We start from the raw sequence: 20,587 nt of genomic DNA, 5'->3' as shown, positions 1-20,587 counted from the left end.
AAATCATACGTAATTTTTATTTTTGTTGTTGGAAAAGATGACTATTGCACATTGGTTGTGCTTGTACCGCCCTTGAACGCACCACAAGCCCAGCCCTCCCCCTGTGGAACTTATTGAGTGCAGTAAAAACAATGCCTCCACAGTGCAGGGAAATGCTGAGCTGTCATATTTCTTCTTAGCCGGATTAATTTTCACGTTGAGAATGTGGCTCTCTCACGGATGCGCCCAAGTGTCGTCTGTCAGCCGCCGGTTGCTGCGCGCGGTGGTCCGGAGGAGGAAGAGCCACGCAGCGTCTTTCATGCCGGAGGCTGCGGGCTTCGAGGGTGTGCGGGACCGCGCGGGGCTCCAGGAGTTCTCCGTCGCTCACACGGAGCGCTTCTGGTCTTGCGTGGCGCGTCACCGGCTCGACTGGATCAGTCCGTTCCACACCGTTTTGGACTGCGATCTGGACCGGGGCAAAGTGAGATGGTTCGAGGGAGGAAAGCTGAACGTGTCCGGTAAGGTTATGGGGAACATGCAACGTTCCTGTGACATTAAACGCACCACGCATTGTTGCTTGTACTGTATTATATATGATATTATGATGCAGTAAATTGCCTGGACCGCCATGCACACAGCAGCCCACAGAAGATAGCACTCATTTGGGAGCGAGATGAACCAGGGTCAGAGGTCAAGGTCACCTACAGGTCAGCCAGATTTAGCCACATGTCCCCCTTCCTCCCTCGCTGTCATGTGTTATTGTTATTGTTTTGCTTTCCACAGGCAGTTACTGGAGATGACCTGCCGCGCTGGCAACCTGTTGAGGAGGCGTGGCGTCAAGAAGGGCGACACGGTCACCATCTACATGCCCCCCTGCCCTCTGGCTGTGGCGTCCATGTTGGCCTGTGCCCGTATAGGCGCCACGCACAATGTGGTGTTTGCAGGCTTCAGTGCCGAGGCGCTGGCGGAGAGAATCAGAGATGGTGAGTGATGGACGGAACACAATCCGTCATAAAACCTTTATTTACGCCACACTGTTGTATGGTGCATTTTAACATTCATGCTCACTTTAAGTCAAATTAACTGTTAATAAACCCAAGTATAACTTTGAAGACGCCCGACAAGACGCATCATAGAGGGAACAAGAAGGTCTTTGGAGCGTTAACATCTACATGGTCAATGACTGTGATTGATGTATCCTTAATTGTATTACCCACATTGAACTGAGCAGACTGTTGCGTTAAGTTCCATTTCTGGTGCTATGGTTATCATCACCCTTTTCTGTCAGGAAGCAATTTGGGGTTGTGGGCTGAAGTCCGAAATGCAGACACCTTAGTGTGAGTAAAGGTGAGAGTTTATTGATGCTCAGAGTTGGGAATTGGGGAAGGAGGAAAATAACGTAGCTTAGACCTTAATTCTTCTGTATGATGAATGTAACGCATTCGTTTATAGCACATCAACGTGCAAACGAGTGTTCGCTAAGGGTTGTATGAATATTGGAGCAAAACAAAAAATCTCTCACTGATGAGAGCGTTGTGAAGTAGTTTTACTGCAGAGACTTTAATCAAAGGTCAACAAAAAAAGAGGAATTGTGTGACAAAATCAGGCAAATCCCAATGTCAGCTACAACAATAACAAGAAATCATGAAGAATCTAAAACATTAAGAGGGTGTATTGTTGCAGCTCTTCTGTTAATGATGTTTTTATTGAATCTTATTTTGCCAGACAAACCGGTGCAGTTTTATTGAACTTAAAAACAAGCCTCGTGTTCATCCGTTGTTTTATTATTAATGTGAAAGTTGGTCCCGTTTTCTTTGAAATGCAATTTACTGTATGTGCCCAGATAATAGTGTTGTATTGAAACAACAGGGTGATGTGAAGGCTTTTGTTACATTTCCTGTTGACATGAGCTAGTCTGCATGATGCAATTTAAGGCAAAATGAGGTTTGGCCCTTCGCTGTGGAAAAAAACAAGAAAAGGCCCTTACTCAATTTTAATCGGAGGCTCCTGCGTTAGACGCTAAGTGAGCTGAAGTCTCACAAGATTTGCCGACGTCTCGCGGGATTATGGTTTAAACTCCTAAATTTCGATTGGCTTGTGAGTCTCCAAATTGTACTCACCAGCCTTGAACCTCAAATTTGACTTCTCCACTGATTGAAAAAGTAACTATTCTGCTTGGGAGGGACATTTTAGCATCCACACAGAAATAATACTGATGCTCATTTATGCACCGTTAAAATGTGTTTTGAGGCTCTAAAATGTCGTTGCCATGTAAACAAATGAGTTTTCTAGCTGAAAATGTTATCTAGTAATGTCACCTCAAACACTAAATAGCTTATTTCCCTCTCCTGGTATCAGGCCAAGATAAGATAATCCTTTATTGTGGTCACAGAGGAGGGAATTCAGGTGTCAAGGTAGCAAAGAGCAAAGGCAGCATTGTCAAGACTATCAACTATCCCATGTAGCTGAACGCACTGGAGCATAGTATCCTTGGCGTATTCTTGGCGTTTAAACTAACAGGAAGAAACCTGGGACAGGACCAGCAGTACTGCTCCTTGTGCTCCTGGATGTCCTGCAGCCACGGTTTACTGCATGTGGGACGATGTGTTGGCAATAAGAGACATGAGGGCTTGGCACACATACCATACCTCAGTGGGTCCAGAGGTTGATCCAGGCAAGAGTTTCTTATCAGAGGGTGACCGTGTGTAGTTCCACTTTAAGTCATAAATCTCCACAGCAAAGCTTTATGGACCCTCGGAGCGTTTCTTGGTGACAAAGTGAGCCTTAAATGCTGACTGTTAATTTTTGGAACAATAATAATATCTCATCATGCACATTTTTGACCACTTTATGTAATTTTACTAAACACTAGTTTACTAGCTGAAGACTTTTTTTTAAAGCTCTAAAGTTCTGTAGGAAATTATGGAAGTAGAAAAAATCCGTTGTAGTTTCAAACTGTGGCCATCATGATACATTTATTAACTGCATTTTAACATGTGTAAAAACAAGTTAACTGCTTTAAAAAAATAAAAACTTAACATAATAAAAAAAACTGTTATCATCCTTATTGCATTTACCCGTAAAAAAAAGAAAAGCCAAAGATAAAGCAAAACACAGGTATGGAATCATTCCTATGCACATGACGGCGGTTCAACTTCTGCATTTTAGCGAGACTTTAGAGACATAGTCCCTGCAAATGTTCCAAATCATGCTGTCTTTTAGGGTCGTTCAACGTAAGACTGTGGGGTGTTCAAAGTGCGGCCGGGGAGCAATTTGCGGGCTGCAGCTGTTTTTTCATTGGCCCGCGGCACATTGTAGAAACAAAACAAAACAAAAAAACATAAAAAAAAAAAAACAGCAACAATGGGGGGAAAAAGATGTAATGTAACGAGGAAAAACTGAAATGTTGATACAAATTTTTAAATGTATTATATAAAAGTTTGATAGTATTAAAAATACCCTTTGTCACCTATAATCCAAAGCTAAGCTAAAAACAAATATAACTTGACTTTTCCATATGTGACCTTTGCTGGAAAAAGTTTGGACAAAAGTTTGCACTAAAGAAGTTCTGATGCAGACACGCCACACGCGGGCGTCGTATCCCCCAGTTTGAATGCAACTGTAATTCGTCATCACCACCACTAGGTAGAGCAACTACGCCCGGAAATTGTTCTTTTCATGAGAAAACACAGAAGATGTCCTGAAGGACATCAACTACACAGCTGTAGTTTTCTGCAGCCGCTAAACCTCGCTAATTGGTTCAAATCAAGCTTATTTCTGGCCAAACATGCATATAATTAGCTTATTATTGCATTAGAAGCTAGTAACTACGTCGTTTGTGTACACATGCAGCCCAGTCCAGCACCGTCATTACAGTCAACGAGGGCGTCCGAGGCGGCAAGGTCACCTGCCTGAAGAAGACGGTGGACGTTGCGGTGCAGAGCTGCCCGACCGTGCGGCAGGTGTTTGTCGCCATGAGGACGGACACGCCGGTCACCATGACGACAAAGGATGTCGCCATGGAGGAGGTGAGAGGGCACAAAGCCGATCCTAACGAACCGCGTCCCTTGTTTATCGTGGTTAATTGGTTCCAGACCTGACAGAGATAACTTATTTCCACAAGGTAGGATTCAATATTTATAAATGGAATTTTGATAGTTAAGCGTACAGAACCTGTTTGGCTTTCTAAATGTTTTAACATTACTAGAGCAGACATCAAGTAACACCCATATAGTCTCCTTTAAACTATTGTTTACATCGTTTACATCACATTGCACAGACGAAGGTGTCACCGCAGCGACATAACATATGGCTGCCGCTAGCATAGCAGGCTACTGAGCTAACTAGTTAGCCGCTCCAATTTACTTATTCTAAACTTAAGTGTCTCAAACGGAGTGGGAAAGAAGGACAAAGAAGCCAAAAATGTACCACTTCCACACGGAACGAGAGGAGAACCGTGTCCGTCTCATTCATAGCACGTCGGCTCGGCTCTGCTGTCTCAGCCAGTCTCCTTGCAGTATGAAAGGTGATGTAATCTAACATCATGTCTCTTTAACATGACCATGTCTGGTGACCACAATACTACCTATCACTTGTCTTTCAGTATTTTTTGACTAATGATAGACCACAGTCAACCACCACACAGCCATCATTTATTCGTTATTTTTTGAAAAAGGGAGCGATATTTGAACCGTGACGACTGTATTTGTAATAACCAAAGCTTGTCTTGGCAGGAGATGAAGGCGGAGGACACGGTGTGCGAGCCGGCTGCCATGGGCAGTGAGGACGTCCTGTTCTTGCTGTACACGTCGGGCAGCACCGGGAAGCCCAAAGGACTCGTGCACACTCAGGCTGGATACCTGCTCTATACCTCACTTACACACAAGGTAAGCAATGCTTGCACCGTGGAACCCGCTTATGTCGCCAACCCGTCTGTGTTGACCAACTCATCAAGCCCCGCTCCACCGCGTTCTTATTATTCCTCGCTTAGTGCTCACACGGAAATGTGGACGGAAGTAGTTTCGCTTTTGGTTAAGTAGAGAACCGCTTATGTCAGGGGTGCCCAACTTTTTCCACCAAGGGCTGCACACTGAAAAGTCAAAGAATGCGGGGGCTGCTTTGATATTTTATTTACATTTTGTGAACCAGGCCATGTAGATGAATATTGATAAAAACAAGTGTTAGAAGTGACATGGCAAACGTGTCCATAGCAACCTTTTCTTACATTTCACTTTTAACTTTGTTCTAGTGGGGGGTTTTCTTGTAATATGACTTTATCCCAAAATATTTTGACCTTATTTTTTATTTCCCAACATAATAGTGTCTTTATGCTTGTGAAATGATGGCTTTATTCTCCTAAGATTACGACTTTATTCTCATAAAATTACTGCTCTTCTCTTCCATTTTTGCTGCTTTTTAAAAAAAGTTTTCCTGTTTAATTGTATTTTTAGAATGTGCCGAGGGCCATTTAAAAAAAAAAAAAAAAAAACAGCCGCAGATGGCCCCGGGGCCGCACTTTGGACACCCCTGGCTTATGTTGACGTTGGTCAGCCAGGGGGGCCGCTGTAGTTCATTGTGAAGCACTGCATGTGTGTTCTTCCCGCTACAGTACGTCTTTGACTACTGTGACGGCGACGTGTTCGGCTGTGTCGCAGACATCGGTTGGATCACAGGACACAGTTACAGCGTCTATGGACCGCTGGCCAACGGGGGGACCACGGTGCTGTTTGAGAGCACGCCCATTTACCCCGACCCAGGTAGGACAGCTTTGGATCGCTGCACTGTACTGCGTGAAGCCTTTACATGGTGTTCAGACGGATGTTTTATGGCTTTCTAAGTATGCAAGCATGGGTCTCAAGTGGTGGACATCACAACTTGAGCTAAATTTAGGATCTTGTGTACGCACACGAGTCAAGACCTCGGTTGTGTTCTGTGTCACACAGCTGCACGTGGTCCAAAAGTGTGCTCAAGATGCTCTCGTGTGTCCGCAGGAAGGTACTGGGAGATGGTGGAGAGGCTTAAAATCAGCCAGTTCTACGGCGCCCCGACGGCCATCCGCCTGCTGCTCAAGTACGGCGACCAGTGGGTGCACAAGTACGACCGCTCCAGCCTCAGGACGCTCGGATCCGGTACAAAAAACACTGAAGACTTTTATAGGCCGTTGAAGATGGCTTTGTGTACTCTAATTGACACCATGCCTCCATCAACCACCTCATTTCTATTTATTACAATACAAAAGTCATATCATATTATTTGGGTGGTGTTATAATACTCTATGGGTATTATTAGGGTGACGAGCGCTTTTTTTAAACAATTAAAATATGAATATGACTATAGAATATGATTTATTTTAGCATTAATTTGTGCAAGAAAGGATCCAGTCACCCTCATTCACTCTAAGGCGTACAGAAAAAGGCCATTCGGCTTCTGTGTTTACTTTTTTAGTTCCTGCTGCAGGGGAAAGTCATCAGAGGAATTTCCTGCACGGAATGTCGAGTCGGGGTGGTTATTTAACATTCCCCAGTAAAGCCACCCCCCTCGCTCCCCCAAACACACCTCCATAATTTCAGTCTCAGCAGGACGTGGTTGACTGTACGTCTTACTGGTTGCCTTGTTTTCTTTTGTGCAGTGGGTGAGCCCATCAACACTGAGGCGTGGGAGTGGTACCACACGGTGGTGGGGGAGGGACGCTGTCCTGTGGTGGACACCTGGTGGCAAACAGGTAAGCCAATACCACCACCGAGCGTGACATAAGGTTTGTTTTGTGGGTTGTGGTCAAAATGCTTAATAATGGTCAATGACTTACAGACTAATAGTTGCTAACTCACGTCCATATTGGTCAAGTTTTCATTCAGTAACGTGAGAGTGTGCCAAAACTGTTGACGGATACATACAACACACACTATTATAAACATACAGTATTATAAACATTTAAAAACATACAGTATTATAAACATACTGTATTATAAACATTTAAAAACATACAGTATTATAAACATACTGTATTATAAACAATTGGAAGTGTTATTTGTCTTTATAAAGCGCAGAGTGTCCTATCACACAAGTGGTTAGAACAAAGGTTATTTAAGTCGGCAATGTGACGTGTTAGTCGGTCTTTAAGCTAAAAGCAGTGATGCATAAGATCAGGGATGTGTGCGTGTACAATGTTACAGTGCCTGCCAATGTTCCTCCCCTTAAACGCACCACCGGGACGGGACTGAATCAAACCAGATGTTTTCCTCGTAGCGCAGCACCGTAAACCATGCCGCAGAAGACGTGGCAAATGGAGCTCCATATTTAGATCTTTTTTTTTTTTTTTACCAAAAATAACAATCAAAGTGACCTTTCTTGGTTACTTTGCAGAAATAAAAAGCAGATAGATTACATGCTTTTTCACTGGGCGGTGACAAACTGTTAATAACAAGAACATGTTGTGATTACCGTACATCCGTGTGTCATTAGTGTACTTTAAGAAGACAACCCTACGGGCATTTACCCGCGATCATAATGACATGTTTTAGTAACAAATTAGCATACAATAATAACATAACACGATGGGAAATAATCTGGTTTTGCTGATAAACAAATGAATCAAATGAACAGATGACCGTAAGACCCGAGTGGCTGTACTGTATGTGCTGTAAATTAGAGTAGTCACCAAATGGCCAATATCTCTAATTAATTAACAGCAGCAGCAGCAGCACATGAGGTGCTTAGGATTCCCAGACACAGATAGAAGCTGAAATATCCTACTCTGCTAATGCTGTTGTTGTTTTCCCAGACTAATGTTTCCAATTAGGACTAAGTGGCTTTATTCATAAATTGACATTTGGTACATGTGGGAGCAAGTTAGCCTGTTCAGATGGTGCATTTGATGTTGATCCCTTGCTGGCATACGGACTCCCGGGACGGATCATACACGACAGATTGGAGGATTTCAGATATAGGTTTATATATTTGATTTGTACATTTACGGTATACCGCAGCCTATTAATGTGTATGTATCTGGATGTATATGCTGTATATTTGTGTGGGTATATGTATATATTATTTTGCATTTTCTTTTTATTTCTATATATATGAAAGTATTTACCGTATTTTTCATTTTTCCTACCCTAACCCATCCACAGTTTTAAAGTTATTTTTACTGTGTATTTTATTCAATCTAAAAATTATAAATTCTAAAAATGATATATAAAAAATATATATTTTTACACTATTTTACAAGGTTTTCTTATTGAAATTTCCTGTTTTTTTATTGTACAATTTTGTATTTTTGTTATTTTAACCCCCGTCCCATTTTTAAAAATGTTTCTTCCATTTTAATTTTTGTAATTTTGCAAAAATGTTTATAAAATTGTCCACTTTAAATTCCAATCCCAGCTTATGTAGAACCTCTCCCAGCCTTTTTGTAACCAGTCGGTATTTTAATGTTTTTCGCCAGCAAACTCCAGTTATGATTTGTATTGTTTGTTTTTAATGATTTGCCAGTTGCTATTGTAATGTCATTTGTTGTCCCACTTTAGTTAAAGCAGCAGCCATTCCCCCTCTTCTGCTGCTGTTTGGAACCATTTCCACCCGATTATCATGTTTAAGTCCTTGTGGTCCAGGCTGGCCGACCTAACTTGTGGTTTACTTGAAGGTGCAACTGTTCATCTTCAACGCTAGCATCAATGGCTCCGTTGTGCTATGTTACCAAAAATATCGTAAGAGCGCTTCTCTCATGTGGCTTGCGTTTGTTCTTCCTTCTCAGAGACGGGCGGCATCTGCATCGCCCCGAGGCCATCAGAGTCACACGCAGAGATTGTCCCGGGAATGGCCATGAGACCTTTCTTTGGCATTAAACCAGCGCTCATGGACAGCGAGGTGTGTGTGTGTGTGTGTGTATGCCGAGTAAAATGGCTGGGAACGTCCTGGATGTAGGGTCAGATGAGGATTATAAAATAGTCACCAGCTGTGTCACTTTTGATACCCGCCCTGCCCCCACACAAGTCTGTGTGTGTGCTTGAACCATCATCATCCTGTCACATAAAATGCTAATGTTAGCGTGTTTTAAAGCTGCCTCTGGGTAAAAGTGATGTTTTGTTGTGCTCCAGGGCAAAGAGGTGACATCCAGTGACGCCTCAGGAGCACTTTGTATCTCTCAGCCGTGGCCCGGCATGGCCAGAAGCATCCATAACGACCACCAGAGGTTCATAGACACCTACTTCAAAACCTACCCTGGTAAAGGTGTCCTCCAATGCAATCAAGTGGTCGTATTTGTGTGTTGAGACGATGTCACGACGGCTCGGTCACACAGGTTACTTCTTCACCGGCGACGGCGCCCATCGCTCCAAGGAGGGTTATTACCAGATCACTGGTCGCCTTGATGATGTCATCAACGTGAGCGGCCACAGGATTGGCACAGCTGAGATTGAAGATGTAGTGGTAAGACCGCTCGCTCCTTGAGTTTTGGTTAGGGTTGGGTTTAAATAGGCTTAAAGATTGCTTTATGGATTTCTCCTAATTGCAGAATATGTTAAAGGAAAACTTTGTTTTGGAATTTTGCCCATCATCCACAGTCCATGTGTGAGACATGAACACACGTCTTTCTCTTTTGTGTGCATGCGTGCTGAAGATGTAAAAACAGCTAAGAAGAGGCAGCGAAGAATGCCCGCTAATGCTTAAAATGAGCAAAGTCTGGCAAAATACTTTGAAGTATTACCTGTTATTATGAACGTACCTGTTAACTACATGCTCACAGCATGAACATTAAACCGTAAAACCTTGTTGGTGTTTTGAATTGCAGGCTTTGTTGGCGGAATGGGTGTGCCCCTTTACGTGCATGAATTACCTGCCTCATTTTTAGCTGTTTTTATATCTTTACAACGCACAGAAAAGAGAAAGACTTGAGCGTTCATGTCTCGCATAAGGAATGTGGACGAAGGGGCAAAATAAAAAATAAAAAAGTGCAGTTCTCCTTTAAGCTGTGCATTCATGCTACTGTTGTAATGTGGTAGAACCAATGTTGTGCAGTGGCCGAGTCTGCGGTCATAGGCTGCTCACATCGCATTAAAGGACAAGGTGAGTGAGCACACGCTTGTCATTGTGCTGACCTCCACAAGCGCCAACAGGAGTCAACTCACACCTCCCCCTTCCTGCAGGGGTCTACGCATTTGTGGTCCTAAAGCAGGACGTCCAAGATGTAGACCTGACTTCACAGATCAACAACATGGTCTCTGACAAGATCGCCAAGTACGCCTGCCCGGACCGCATCCAGGTTAGTTTGTGCGACACGTTTACGAATCACAACGGAACGTTTGGCTTTTCGTATTCTGCTTGCAGTTTGTCCAGCGTCTCCCAAAGACACGTTCGGGAAAGATCATGCGGCGGGTTCTGCGTAAAGTGGTGGAGCGCGACCTTGCTGGCCTCGGTGACCTCAGCACGCTGGACGACCCCGCAGCTGTTCAGGAGATCATCCAAGGTCACAGTGACCTCTGTGCTAAACAACAACAACCATGAATAGTTGTAAAGGACTTGTATTTGTACTCAACTACTTTTAATTGTTCATAAGCAATTAGTCTTATGTACATTCCACACTAGTCTACTTTTGTAAACATTAACTTCACTCGTTGGTTCTCATTAGCTTCAGTTAGCACAAACGTCCACCAAGGACAAACTTTATGAAAAAACAAAAGTGGCAAAAATTCAAGTGACAAATCTGCACCTTTATCCTGATCTGCACCACCACGGCAGAGGTGACAGCAACTAAAATGAAGCAACTTTTGGCGGAAGCCCACGTGGAGTCACCTTGTTAAAAGGCCTGTAGACACACCCACGATAGAAGACTGTGTGGACTGGAGTGTTTCCTCTTGTCCTCGCCTCAAAAGGGAACGATGAATGCCAAGGTCAGAAGGCCAAGACGTCGTCCAGGAGACTCCCATCGCCTCCTTTCAATCTGATCAACTCCCAACGACCGGCGCCGCATAGTTTCAACTGGACGTCGTGATGCTGTGAAGTACAAAACCAACATTTCTAGAAAATGACACTTAATTTGAACCATGCCAGTCTAACATACTATACAGCCGTCCCTCACTACATCACGGTTTTCATTGTTTGGTGAGACGGGCACCAGATGCCATCGCCACAGCAGGCGTCGACTGCAGTAATAACATCATAATCATAACAACACAGGCTACTGTGGACTGTGGACATAACCCACGATAAGCTAAAACTCAACTCTGAACCTCCCATGTCACATCCTGTCCGCCACCTGGGGAACACATTTACTGTGACACACATTAGCAGGAATTTTATTTACGTCCTAAATGGCTTATTTAGTCTTATGTCTACTATGTTGGATAATATGAGTACAAACCATTTCATGTTGGCATTGAAACACACTTGAGACAATAACCATGGCAGGAAGCACGCTGTCCAGAAAAACAAGGATCTGCTAACGTGTGAGTCTTATTTGTGTCTAATAGGTCTTGTTTTCTGATTATATCGACTATATTGGCTAATACAAATGTAAAGGTGACTATAGGGGTGTTATTTCATGTCTAGAAGGCTCTAATAATATTAAACATATTTAGAAGGTCACAAACAGGTTTTTTATGCCATAACTAAGAAAGTATTCCATCTATTAATATTGAATCCTACTTTGCTGAAATTCACTCATCAGAGTCAGGTCTGGGACGAATTAACTGTGTTAACGAGGGACGGCTATAAACACATCTATAGCTACCGTAAATACACGCACGATACAGTATGTTGAAAATGTACACAAACTAAAAAATAGACAAAATAAAATGAGCATTTGAACAAGCAAGTGAATTACTGTCCTGACCTTCTCCAGACTGCTGCGGTGTCCCACGCTGATCACAGTCATGCCCAGCTGCTTGCAGATGCGATACAGCTGAGACTCCGCCTCCTCAGTCAAAGCACTGGTGGCTTCGTCCAAAACTGTCACCATCAGTCCAACAACAAAAAAAAATCAGGGATAATACAAGACTTTTGTTTAAAGATGATGTTCTTTTACCAACACAATCCAACACACCTGCGTATTTGGGCTGCAGGTAGAAGAGGCGAGCGAAGCAAAGACGCTGCATCTCACCTGGAGACAGGACGTCGTACCTGCAGACACAAACTCGTGAAAATGTGTGGAGGAAAAAAAAAAAATACACAAGAGGTCTGAGGTTTCTTACCAGTTCCAGTCCACTATTTCATCCAGCCCACCTGTTCGCTTTATCAGACTGGACTACAGGGAAACAAAGCTAATTAAACTCAGCCACCATTTACAGGTTGAAAGGTTCAAAGTACATGACGGTAAAACAAAACATTGTCAAGTACAACCACAGTTCTAAAATTGATAAACACAAAAGACTACCAGTGATGGCAGCGAGGAAATGCACGATGATAACCATAGAATTGGAAAGATTATATATATATATATATATATACACACACACACAGTATATACACATAAATGATAAATACATTACTAACATTGGTATATACTATATATATATATATATATATATATATATATATATATACACACACACACACACACATACATACGTACATATGCATGCATATGAAAAAAAAAAGTTGATCATGAATACATAGTTACACGTGTGTATATGTACAGTATATGTATACTACTGTTATATATTACAACAACCGTATATTACTGTTATTTATTACAAGAAGCTAAAAACGCTGAACCTTATTTTAGGCTCATCTTTATATGAACTACTGTGTATTGTGTAACACCAATGTAAAGGTGACTGTTTCATGGCCCTAATCATGCTAAAAAAAAAACACACATTTAGAACATTGTAAACAGGTCTTCTATGCCATAACTATGAAAATATTCCATTTATCAAGAAGGAATCTTACTTTGCAGAAATTCACATATCGTGGCCGTGGTCCAGTCTGGAACCAATGGACCACAATAAAAGAGGGATGACTGTACCTAAAACACCTCAGTTGGTTACTTTTCCTGCACTTCAGTATGAGTGATGTTACTGACTGGAGATCAGTAACTTTATTTTTTATTTATATTTGATTTATCTATCAACTGTAAGTTCAGGCAATAAGAAGTGCAGTCCACGTGTTTACATGTCATGTTTCATGAGACTTGTTGAAGCGGTAAAGCCGCTGATTGGTTTGCATCATCACTGTTTGTTTGTTAGTTTGATTTCCGACTGAATTACATACTTAGGTTTACACCACACTGGTTGGCAGACTTCTGTTAAGTTGTTGTGGTGAATGCTTACAACGCCACAAGTCAAAGTATTTGGCAAGTTTACAACTGTAGCCTGTGAGAAAGAACAATTTCCTGACAAAGACATGAGACGAGAACCTTGACAAAATCCTCGCATATTAAATCACAATATTGAGGGGAAAAAATAGCAATGAGATGATTTTCCAAGTTGGTTCAGGTTTTGATTCATGATAAGATTGTTTGACCTGAGCACAGATGATTCCTATTTCCATTAATTCCCTGGGGACAACATTCTAAAAGGTGTCCAACATCTTTGGATGATGCAAAATGTAAACCTCACCACCCCTGCCAGCTCCAGGAACTTGATTATTCTGTCATCATCCACAGACCCTGAGAAGAAAAAATATCATCTTCATGGATGAATGAGAATCATACATGTGTAGCATGGCAATGTTAGTATTAGCAACTATAGCAGGGGTCACCAACGTGGTGCCTGTGGGCACCAGGTAGCCCCCCACGACCTCATGAGGTGCCCGCAAGCCTGCTTTCCATTCAGGTGTTCAGTTAATAATGAAAGACCAGTAGAAAGAAATACAACATGTGAGTTGTGGACACCAGCATTTTGTTCATGTTCTGGTAAAACAAGCATATTCGCTTTGTGTGGGTTTAAAATAAGCTCTGAAAAGAAATGTTACAAAAATGAGGTTGGTGGTTGGTGACCCCTGGACTATAGTGACGTCAGGTGTAAGTGCTGATACCTGATAGTGGGTAGATATCCTTCAGAGGGTAGATCACCTGTTGGGAACAGCCATTCAGTCATTCAGGCTTTTATTTTGGTAAGACTTCATTATTTAGAATGCATTCCAGAGAGGACCTGCTCGCGTAGTGTGCCGTCAGTCAGGTAAGGTTTCTGGGGCAGGAAGAGGGTTCCTCTGGGCCCAAAGCACGTGGTCATTTGGACAAAACCTGATGAAGCAACGCATAAACGCACATTTGTGAATCTTAACCACCGTCCAATGACTTTCGATGCGTGCGTGCTCTCACCGCTCTGTGCCTCCCACAGTCTGTTGAGGACCCTCAGGAGGGACGTCTTGCCGGTCCCGGTGTTACCCACCACCAACAGATGTGTTCCCTCTCGAATTGTCAGGCTCAGGTCCTCCACCAACTGCTGCTCTGAATACGGGGACTTGAAGGAGAGGTGGTCCAGGATGAAGGCCGTGTCCACGGGGCCCCCATGGATGTTGAAGTCACTGCGTGGACACATGAAACTAAGGTGACGACAATTCCTCGGTCAGAGGAGCACATACATGCAATCATTTTGGATCGAGTGAGCCCTTGTCCCATGCCGTCATACTCATCCTTTTGGAGAAAATGTTCTAAGTTGCATAATCCTGCAAACAAACCTCGTAACACAGAAAAGCTTCACAAATGTGACAAATAAATGACCCCACTGCAAGAAGTGCAAGCATGCCGTCAAATACCAAATAGTAGGCGTGTCACAAGATCTCGCAAGATTAAAACGTGCACTTTGGCGCGTTTGTTCCATAAAACGGCAGGAAGGAGTGAGAGCCCTTTTGTCATAGTCTGTCTCAGTGGGTGAACAGTGTAACGTAGCAGAAATGACAGTCAATTGCAATATATTGTCAGATTTTTTATAGTGTTGTGTGTGTGTGTGTGTGTGTGTGTGTGTGTGTGTGTGTGTGTGTGTGTGTGTGTGTGTGCTCCTTCCACGCCAACCTGTCAAAGTCGTAGCTTTCCCCTGAAGCCGGATCGTAGTCGCATTGCTCCCGTAGGATGTCATCCATCACCTCCCTCAGCTCTCCGATCCTGAGGCAAACACATGCGAGCAAGCGTGCAGTCAGCGGAGGAGGAGGAGGAGGAGGAGGAGGAGCAGACGGTGGGTGAGTTTACGCGTGCAGAGTGCTACCTGTGGGTGTAGCCTGCTACGTCTGACAGCGTGGTGGACAGGTCTATTAGCTGGGTGAAGCCATTTATCAGGTAGATGCACACAAAGGCGTTCTGCGTGTGGACAAGGACGGCACAGAGGACACGGCTGGTAAAACAGGAAACAAAGAAGCAGCACCTACTAATACAATACCGCACTTGCACTTTGACCACTCTGGTAATATGAGAGTAAGATCTCATTCCCTCTACTGCATGCACGGCTTGATTAGGAGAACAAGCCTGTGCTGCCACCTAGTGGTTGGGAGACATCATTGCGTAACTAAAAAGTGTTTATGTATAGTATACTCCAAGAGGCGTTCAAGTGCGCTTTCGACTGTGAAAAGAAACACATTCTATCACGTGAAACAAGGGTGTTCAAAGTGCGACCCGGGGGCCACTTTGTATTTTGGCCCTCCGCATACTCTAAAAATTAAATGAATTATGAATGAAATGTTATTTAAACAAATTCGCTACACCACAAATCCAAAACAAGCTTCCACTGACCTACAAGGGATAGCTTTTAGCATATTTCAAAGTTAGAATTGGCTCCCTCGTATCCTTTCACTTCCTGTTGGGACACCCCTGGTGGAAATAGAGGAAGTTCCAAAGGAAGAGGAAGCCTTACCCTGCTGATAAGGGCGCTCAGCTGTCCAGGCGTCAGACAGTCGTAGATCCCGCCGAAAATGGGAATGGCGATGATGACGTAGCTGAGGAAGCCGCCCAGGTAATCAAAGGTGTTCACCCCGACTGGGAGGGGACAAATAACAGCTTTAAGGTGACCCTTCAGCCTTTAGGTGGTGTGTGCGACTGACACTGTGTGTGTGTGTGTTTACTGTAAAGCCATAGCTCCTTGTTTATTAAACTTTGCTGTGTTTTCAGCAGAGCCTGCAGACGTCTGTTGGTCCTCATGTGCTCCACTTTACCAGCTCTGCAACACACACATTTACCCCGGATGGATTTTGCCGTACAGCTGAGAAAGGCTCCTGCGCCCACGTTGCATTTGGACAGAACTACAACACTCAGTCTTAACTTTATCAAGCTCACTTTCCTGATAGCCACACAAGCACAAAAAGAAAAACATGACGTCATCATTTATGATGCTCGCTGAACTGAGGTCTAAGTGAGGCGGCATGACGGCAAAAAATGTTTTTAACTTTGGGATGGGTCAGTAGATTGTTTTGATGATCTACGTGCTATTTTAAGGTGTGGCTTACCTGTAAAAGGCCGCTGACTCAGCATTGACTCGGATCTGCATGTGCTTGAATCTACATAAGAAAAGATCACACCGTGTTTGGCACAAACATGTTTTTTATGCAAGGTTATGTTTAAGTTCATGGTTTCCTGCTTGTTTATTTGGCAAACAACAAAATCCTCTGTTAAAAAAAAACATGCTTTTTCTGTGCTGGAAGTCATGTGAAGAACTTATACTTGACTCTTGTTTTTAAGGGTGTCCCGATACAAGTGTTTCAGGTCTGACAGCGATACTGCAGCCTTGAATATGTATTATTTGTTATTCACAATTAAACATGTTCATTTAAAAAATAAATACATACAAAACAAATTAAATAAAAAAAACAAATTGACATGCCGGCCTCTTATCAAGTGCACTTCTGCCACCTTGTGGCCGTTTTTATGGCTTAAATCTGCTGTAAAAGCTAAACATGCTAACATCCATGCATGTGCAGTTGTGTCACCTCTTTTTGCCTCTGGCGCCAAAAACCGCAACGTACAAATACGTCTTTGGGATCGGGTGTTTTTTCATCAAAAATGTACATTTGAAATAGCATGGATAACAGGGTGGTGGCGTAAAACGCACGTGTTCATCATTGCACATGCAGGCTAACGTTTTCTGATGACCTTTTTACTTCCTTTTAAAACCTGAGTAATGTCATGATGTGGACACAACAGCTGGAAATGATCCAATTAGAAGAGCAAAAGCACGGTAAACTGTACGTTCTCCTCCTCCTAAACCCGCCTTGGATCCAAGTGAAACTACATCTGTCCTTCAGGAAGGGTTGGGGTTCGACCTCCACAGCCTGTCTTATTTCCTAAATTGCCAAAATTACACAGATGCATCCTGTCCAGTGTGGGGCGGGGAACAGTAGATCCGGTAAAGTAGTAGATCCACTTCCTCAAATTCCAAACACAGTACCCTGGCCGTGCACACGCACGTACATGCACAGCACATACCTGAAGTCTCCCTCCAGTTTTTCTTGTTCAAACAGCGTGGACACAATGGGCCCCATCAGGATTTTATTGGCCACTGTCCCCAGCACAAAGTAGCCAAAGATCATCACCGGACCCATCCAACCTGTGCTGCAAGTATGTCATCACGTTACGTCACACACTCGCACAACGTGATGCACTTAACTTAACTTACTGCGTGTACTGTTCGTCCACGGCAAACAAAACAGAGCATTATTATTTTTGCACATTACGGAGGGTTTATACTGTAAATCAGGGGTGTCCAAACTTTTTCCACCGAGGGCCGCAAACTGAAAAATCGAAGAATGAGGGGGTCACTTTTACATGTTTTTAAACCAACCCATGTAGATATGCTCAGATCTTTTTATACTTAAAAACAGCCTGCATGTCAGCTTTGTGTTATCGGTGACAAAGCTTCAATCTTTACATAATTCATCATTGTTCATGAACATTTTTTTCCTGTCATATTCTGATGTTTCCAAAAATGTCAACTTTTTTTTTGTTTTATTTGTTTCTCATATTACAACTATTTTTTTTTATTTTTCAAATTTATGCTATTTTTGTCTTTATTCTTGTAAAATTACTGTTTTTTTCCCCATTTTTGCTGTTGTTTTTTTAAGTTTTCGTGTTTATTTGTATTTTTGGAACGTGCTGAGGGCCAATAACAAAACAGCCACGGGATTAAATGGCCCCCGGGCTACACTTTGGACCCCTTCTGTAAATGAATGGTAATAGAGTAAGTAAGAAGCCAGACTGACCAAATAAATGCCACATAGTGAGTTTACGCTACACTAAATAGACAAATATAAAGTACTTTGCCTTACTTACAATTCTAAATGTTCACTAATGCTTCAAAACAACATAATAATATTAATATTTGTTAGAAATAATGGTTTAATAAATAACGGTCTTTAAAGTGGTACCCAACATCAAAAAATAATAAGAATTTGACAAAAAAAAACATTACCATTACATTGCTCCAACTATATATGAGTGTAATTTACGTATATAATAGAATTTATAGATCTTTACTTCCAGTATATTTTCTGTTAGAATCACTTTTTATTGTCATCATTATAGCTCCTATTATTTCATTTTATTTAGTGGTGGACCACCATAAGCCAATACGTAGTTAGCACCACGGCAATGTGGAACTTTTATGCATCATGTTTTTCGTAGCTACTGTAGTTTCCATCAACCGGTGAATAGACACAGTAGAGAACAAGAAGATGACTACATATGGTAGAGTAGAGAGTGTATACACATGCAAACAATACCTGTAGAAGCAGTGGTAGGTGTAGTAAGCCAGCGTAAAAGGTGACACAAGCAGTCGGCTGGCCATGGTGCTCATCTGCTTGCACAGCCTCTCTGCGTCCTGACTGATCCTCTGGTCGCTGTGTGGGCAAACAGGCGCACCTCTTCGTCAGCAATACTGCTAATATCGGGAATGCGAATACGGCCGGCTCACGGGTTGTCTATGTCCTCTCGGAGCACGTTAAGGGTGTAGTAGACTCTCCCCTGGAAGTAAGCCGTGTGGAGGCTCTCTGTTAGCGTCTTCCTCCAGCTGATGTACATCTGGTTGGAAATGTACTGGTCCAAGCTTTTCAACTGTTAAAGGCAATGCGTAGGACGGTTATTTTGGCGCACGCTTTGTATTGCACTGTGTTTGCTGCACTGTGTAGTGCAGATGTACTGAATCATACCACTTACAGAGGAGTTGAGCACAATGACCACCATGGCAGTGAGCAGCAGGCTCTTGAAGCCTTTGCTGTCCTCGTCAGCCAGCACATTGTAGAAGCGACTAGGAAGGACACCCACCTGGTAAATGATCAGCTGCTCTGATGAGAGGAGAAAAGAAAAAAAAGATGTGTTAGCACCTTGTAAAAAAAACAAAATCATATGAAAATTAGGCAATTGTGAGGTAAAGGTCAGATGCAGACGAGTCACTTTGCTATCAGGAGTGAAGTTGCACAACGAGTTGATTACACTGACAAAACACAAAACCTGAACAAAACCTAGTGGCTTTGAGTAGCATAAAGGGTGACATCACAGCAATCTGATTGGACGCTTCAGAAGCACGGCCATGATTACTTTTGGTACTTTGACACGTTTATGTCCATGTTACACATGTTTTTTAGCTTTGCATTTGATCAGCAGTGTGGTGGTGAGGGAAAATCACACGCTTTTAAAATTCTGTCACAAAATTATGCCGTTAAATTATGGAGCACACAGAAAGCAAAGAAAAAATATTGTAAACATCTGAGAATAACACTGTAATATTATGAATTTGTCACGGACTCAAGACTTATGACTTTTATCCTTTCAAACTATTTCAAATGAACTTTTATCCGCATATCAATACGACTTTTATCCACATTTAGAAAAATCTTGTAATATCGTAACTTTTTCTCATAAATTGATTGTTTTCTCTGATAATAATAGGGTGGACGGGGACTTGGGGTTGTTCTGCATAGACGACGGGTTGGTGACAAATTCGTATTGGAAATGTTTCGGAATCCTAATATGTTAAATAGTCACTGCTAGCATAAGAATACTAGAAGGTTGCAGACAAAAAATGCTGGACTTTCAACTTTCACGTGCACTGTGTGACGCCACGTACTTCCGGGTTTGCGCTGTGTGTTTAAACTTACCAACTAACGTGACTCCAAGCAGCGTCCCAAACATGAGAACACTCTGGCTGCTCCAGGAAGGAAACAGAACCTTCTGGATGCTGCAGAACCTCTGCACAAACTTCCAGTCCAGTTTTGGTCTTCATTGAAATGACGAACATAAGAGAAAGAGAAGTAGGGACTCAACACCATTGTGATGACACAATGGTCGACTGTCCTGCAATAAAATGCAACGTTGACATTTCTTACCTTTGTGTTGTTCTTCTACCATTTGATTTTTCTAAGGGAGACATTTGTGCTGAAACAAAAAATAACACTAACTACAATCAAGCCAGTCGAGCTAACTTTGCCGTTGCCGCAGCCTGTAATGACGGCATTTACAGCATTCAGGAATTAAATTGACGGGGGACTGTGTCTAAAACTCACATTAAAGCTACCGTTACGATACTTTTCATTAAACTGCCTTTACATTTAAGACCAGCCGGTATAGAGGACTTCCTCATCTCCTGTCCTCTGTTGACTGTTTGGATCACTCGTCTCAAACAAACGCTTCACTTCCGCATTAACAGGATGTTGTGCTATTTCAAAATAAAAGTCTCGTTCAACGGGACCGTCAAAA

The 20,587-nt window shown here is 42.6% G+C and overlaps 2 protein-coding genes across 3 annotated transcripts; one reads left to right on the top strand and one right to left on the bottom strand.

The window, feature by feature from the left end:
* Nucleotides 1–55: 55 nt before the first annotated feature.
* acss1 (acyl-CoA synthetase short chain family member 1) lies at nt 56–11,788 on the top strand. The gene is made up of 14 exons (XM_054761278.1): nt 56–497; nt 590–686; nt 763–962; nt 3,832–4,007; nt 4,713–4,865; nt 5,588–5,735; nt 5,970–6,107; nt 6,608–6,700; nt 8,732–8,844; nt 9,075–9,201; nt 9,278–9,405; nt 9,978–10,041; nt 10,122–10,237; nt 10,303–11,788. The coding sequence occupies exons 1-14, from the start codon at nt 203–205 to the stop codon at nt 10,477–10,479; spliced, it is 2,025 nt and encodes a 674-aa protein (XP_054617253.1). The 5' UTR covers nt 56–202; the 3' UTR covers nt 10,480–11,788.
* Nucleotides 10,479–20,548, bottom strand: abcd4 (ATP-binding cassette, sub-family D (ALD), member 4). 2 transcript variants are annotated; one of them, XM_054761279.1, is made up of 19 exons: nt 20,218–20,548; nt 19,990–20,108; nt 19,049–19,176; nt 18,807–18,946; nt 18,616–18,732; nt 17,324–17,449; nt 16,348–16,398; nt 15,967–16,061; nt 15,759–15,880; nt 15,117–15,208; nt 14,927–15,016; nt 14,234–14,439; nt 14,064–14,155; nt 13,948–13,984; nt 13,530–13,579; nt 12,165–12,217; nt 12,017–12,093; nt 11,807–11,922; nt 10,479–10,968 (listed from the first exon to the last, which is right to left on the bottom strand). In XM_054761279.1, exons 1-19 carry the CDS (start codon nt 20,259–20,261, stop codon nt 10,867–10,869), a joined length of 1,857 nt encoding a protein of 618 aa, XP_054617254.1. In that variant the 5' UTR covers nt 20,262–20,548; the 3' UTR covers nt 10,479–10,866. The 2 variants fall into 2 exon arrangements, with proteins under 2 accessions (XP_054617254.1, XP_054617255.1); XM_054761280.1 differs by lacking the exons at nt 18,807–18,946; nt 19,049–19,176; nt 19,990–20,108; nt 20,218–20,548 and having other exon boundaries at nt 17,324–17,444.
* Nucleotides 20,549–20,587: the final 39 nt, after the last annotated feature.

The sequence above is a fragment of the Dunckerocampus dactyliophorus genome, chromosome 19 (genome assembly GCF_027744805.1).
Source record: "Dunckerocampus dactyliophorus isolate RoL2022-P2 chromosome 19, RoL_Ddac_1.1, whole genome shotgun sequence".
In the NCBI taxonomy this organism is placed as follows: domain Eukaryota; kingdom Metazoa; phylum Chordata; class Actinopteri; order Syngnathiformes; family Syngnathidae; genus Dunckerocampus; species Dunckerocampus dactyliophorus.
The sequence above is the reverse complement of the archived record's forward strand: the minus strand, read 5'-3'. Positions and strand labels throughout refer to the sequence as shown.

What these genes read in the sequence shown, in the direction of transcription:
- acss1 (XM_054761278.1), top strand. Translation starts at nt 203, where the DNA reads ATGTGGCTCTCTCACGGATGCGCCCAAGTGTCGTCTGTCAGCCGCCGG. An exon ending in CCTCAGGACGCTCGGATCCG is followed by an intron (nt 6,108 to 6,607) that starts GTACAAAAAACA and finishes TCTTTTGTGCAG; the next exon opens with TGGGTGAGCCCATCAACACT. An exon ending in CTGAGATTGAAGATGTAGTG is followed by an intron (nt 9,406 to 9,977) that starts GTAAGACCGCTC and finishes GTAATGTGGTAG; the next exon opens with AACCAATGTTGTGCAGTGGC.
- abcd4 (XM_054761279.1), bottom strand. Translation starts at nt 20,261, where the DNA reads ATGTCTCCCTTAGAAAAATCAAATGGTAGAAGAACAACACAAAG. An exon ending in GCTTGGAGTCACGTTAGTTG is followed by an intron (nt 19,177 to 19,989) that starts GTAAGTTTAAAC and finishes TCCTCTCATCAG; the next exon opens with AGCAGCTGATCATTTACCAG. An exon ending in AAACTGGAGGGAGACTTCAG is followed by an intron (nt 16,399 to 17,323) that starts GTATGTGCTGTG and finishes TTTCTTATGTAG; the next exon opens with ATTCAAGCACATGCAGATCC.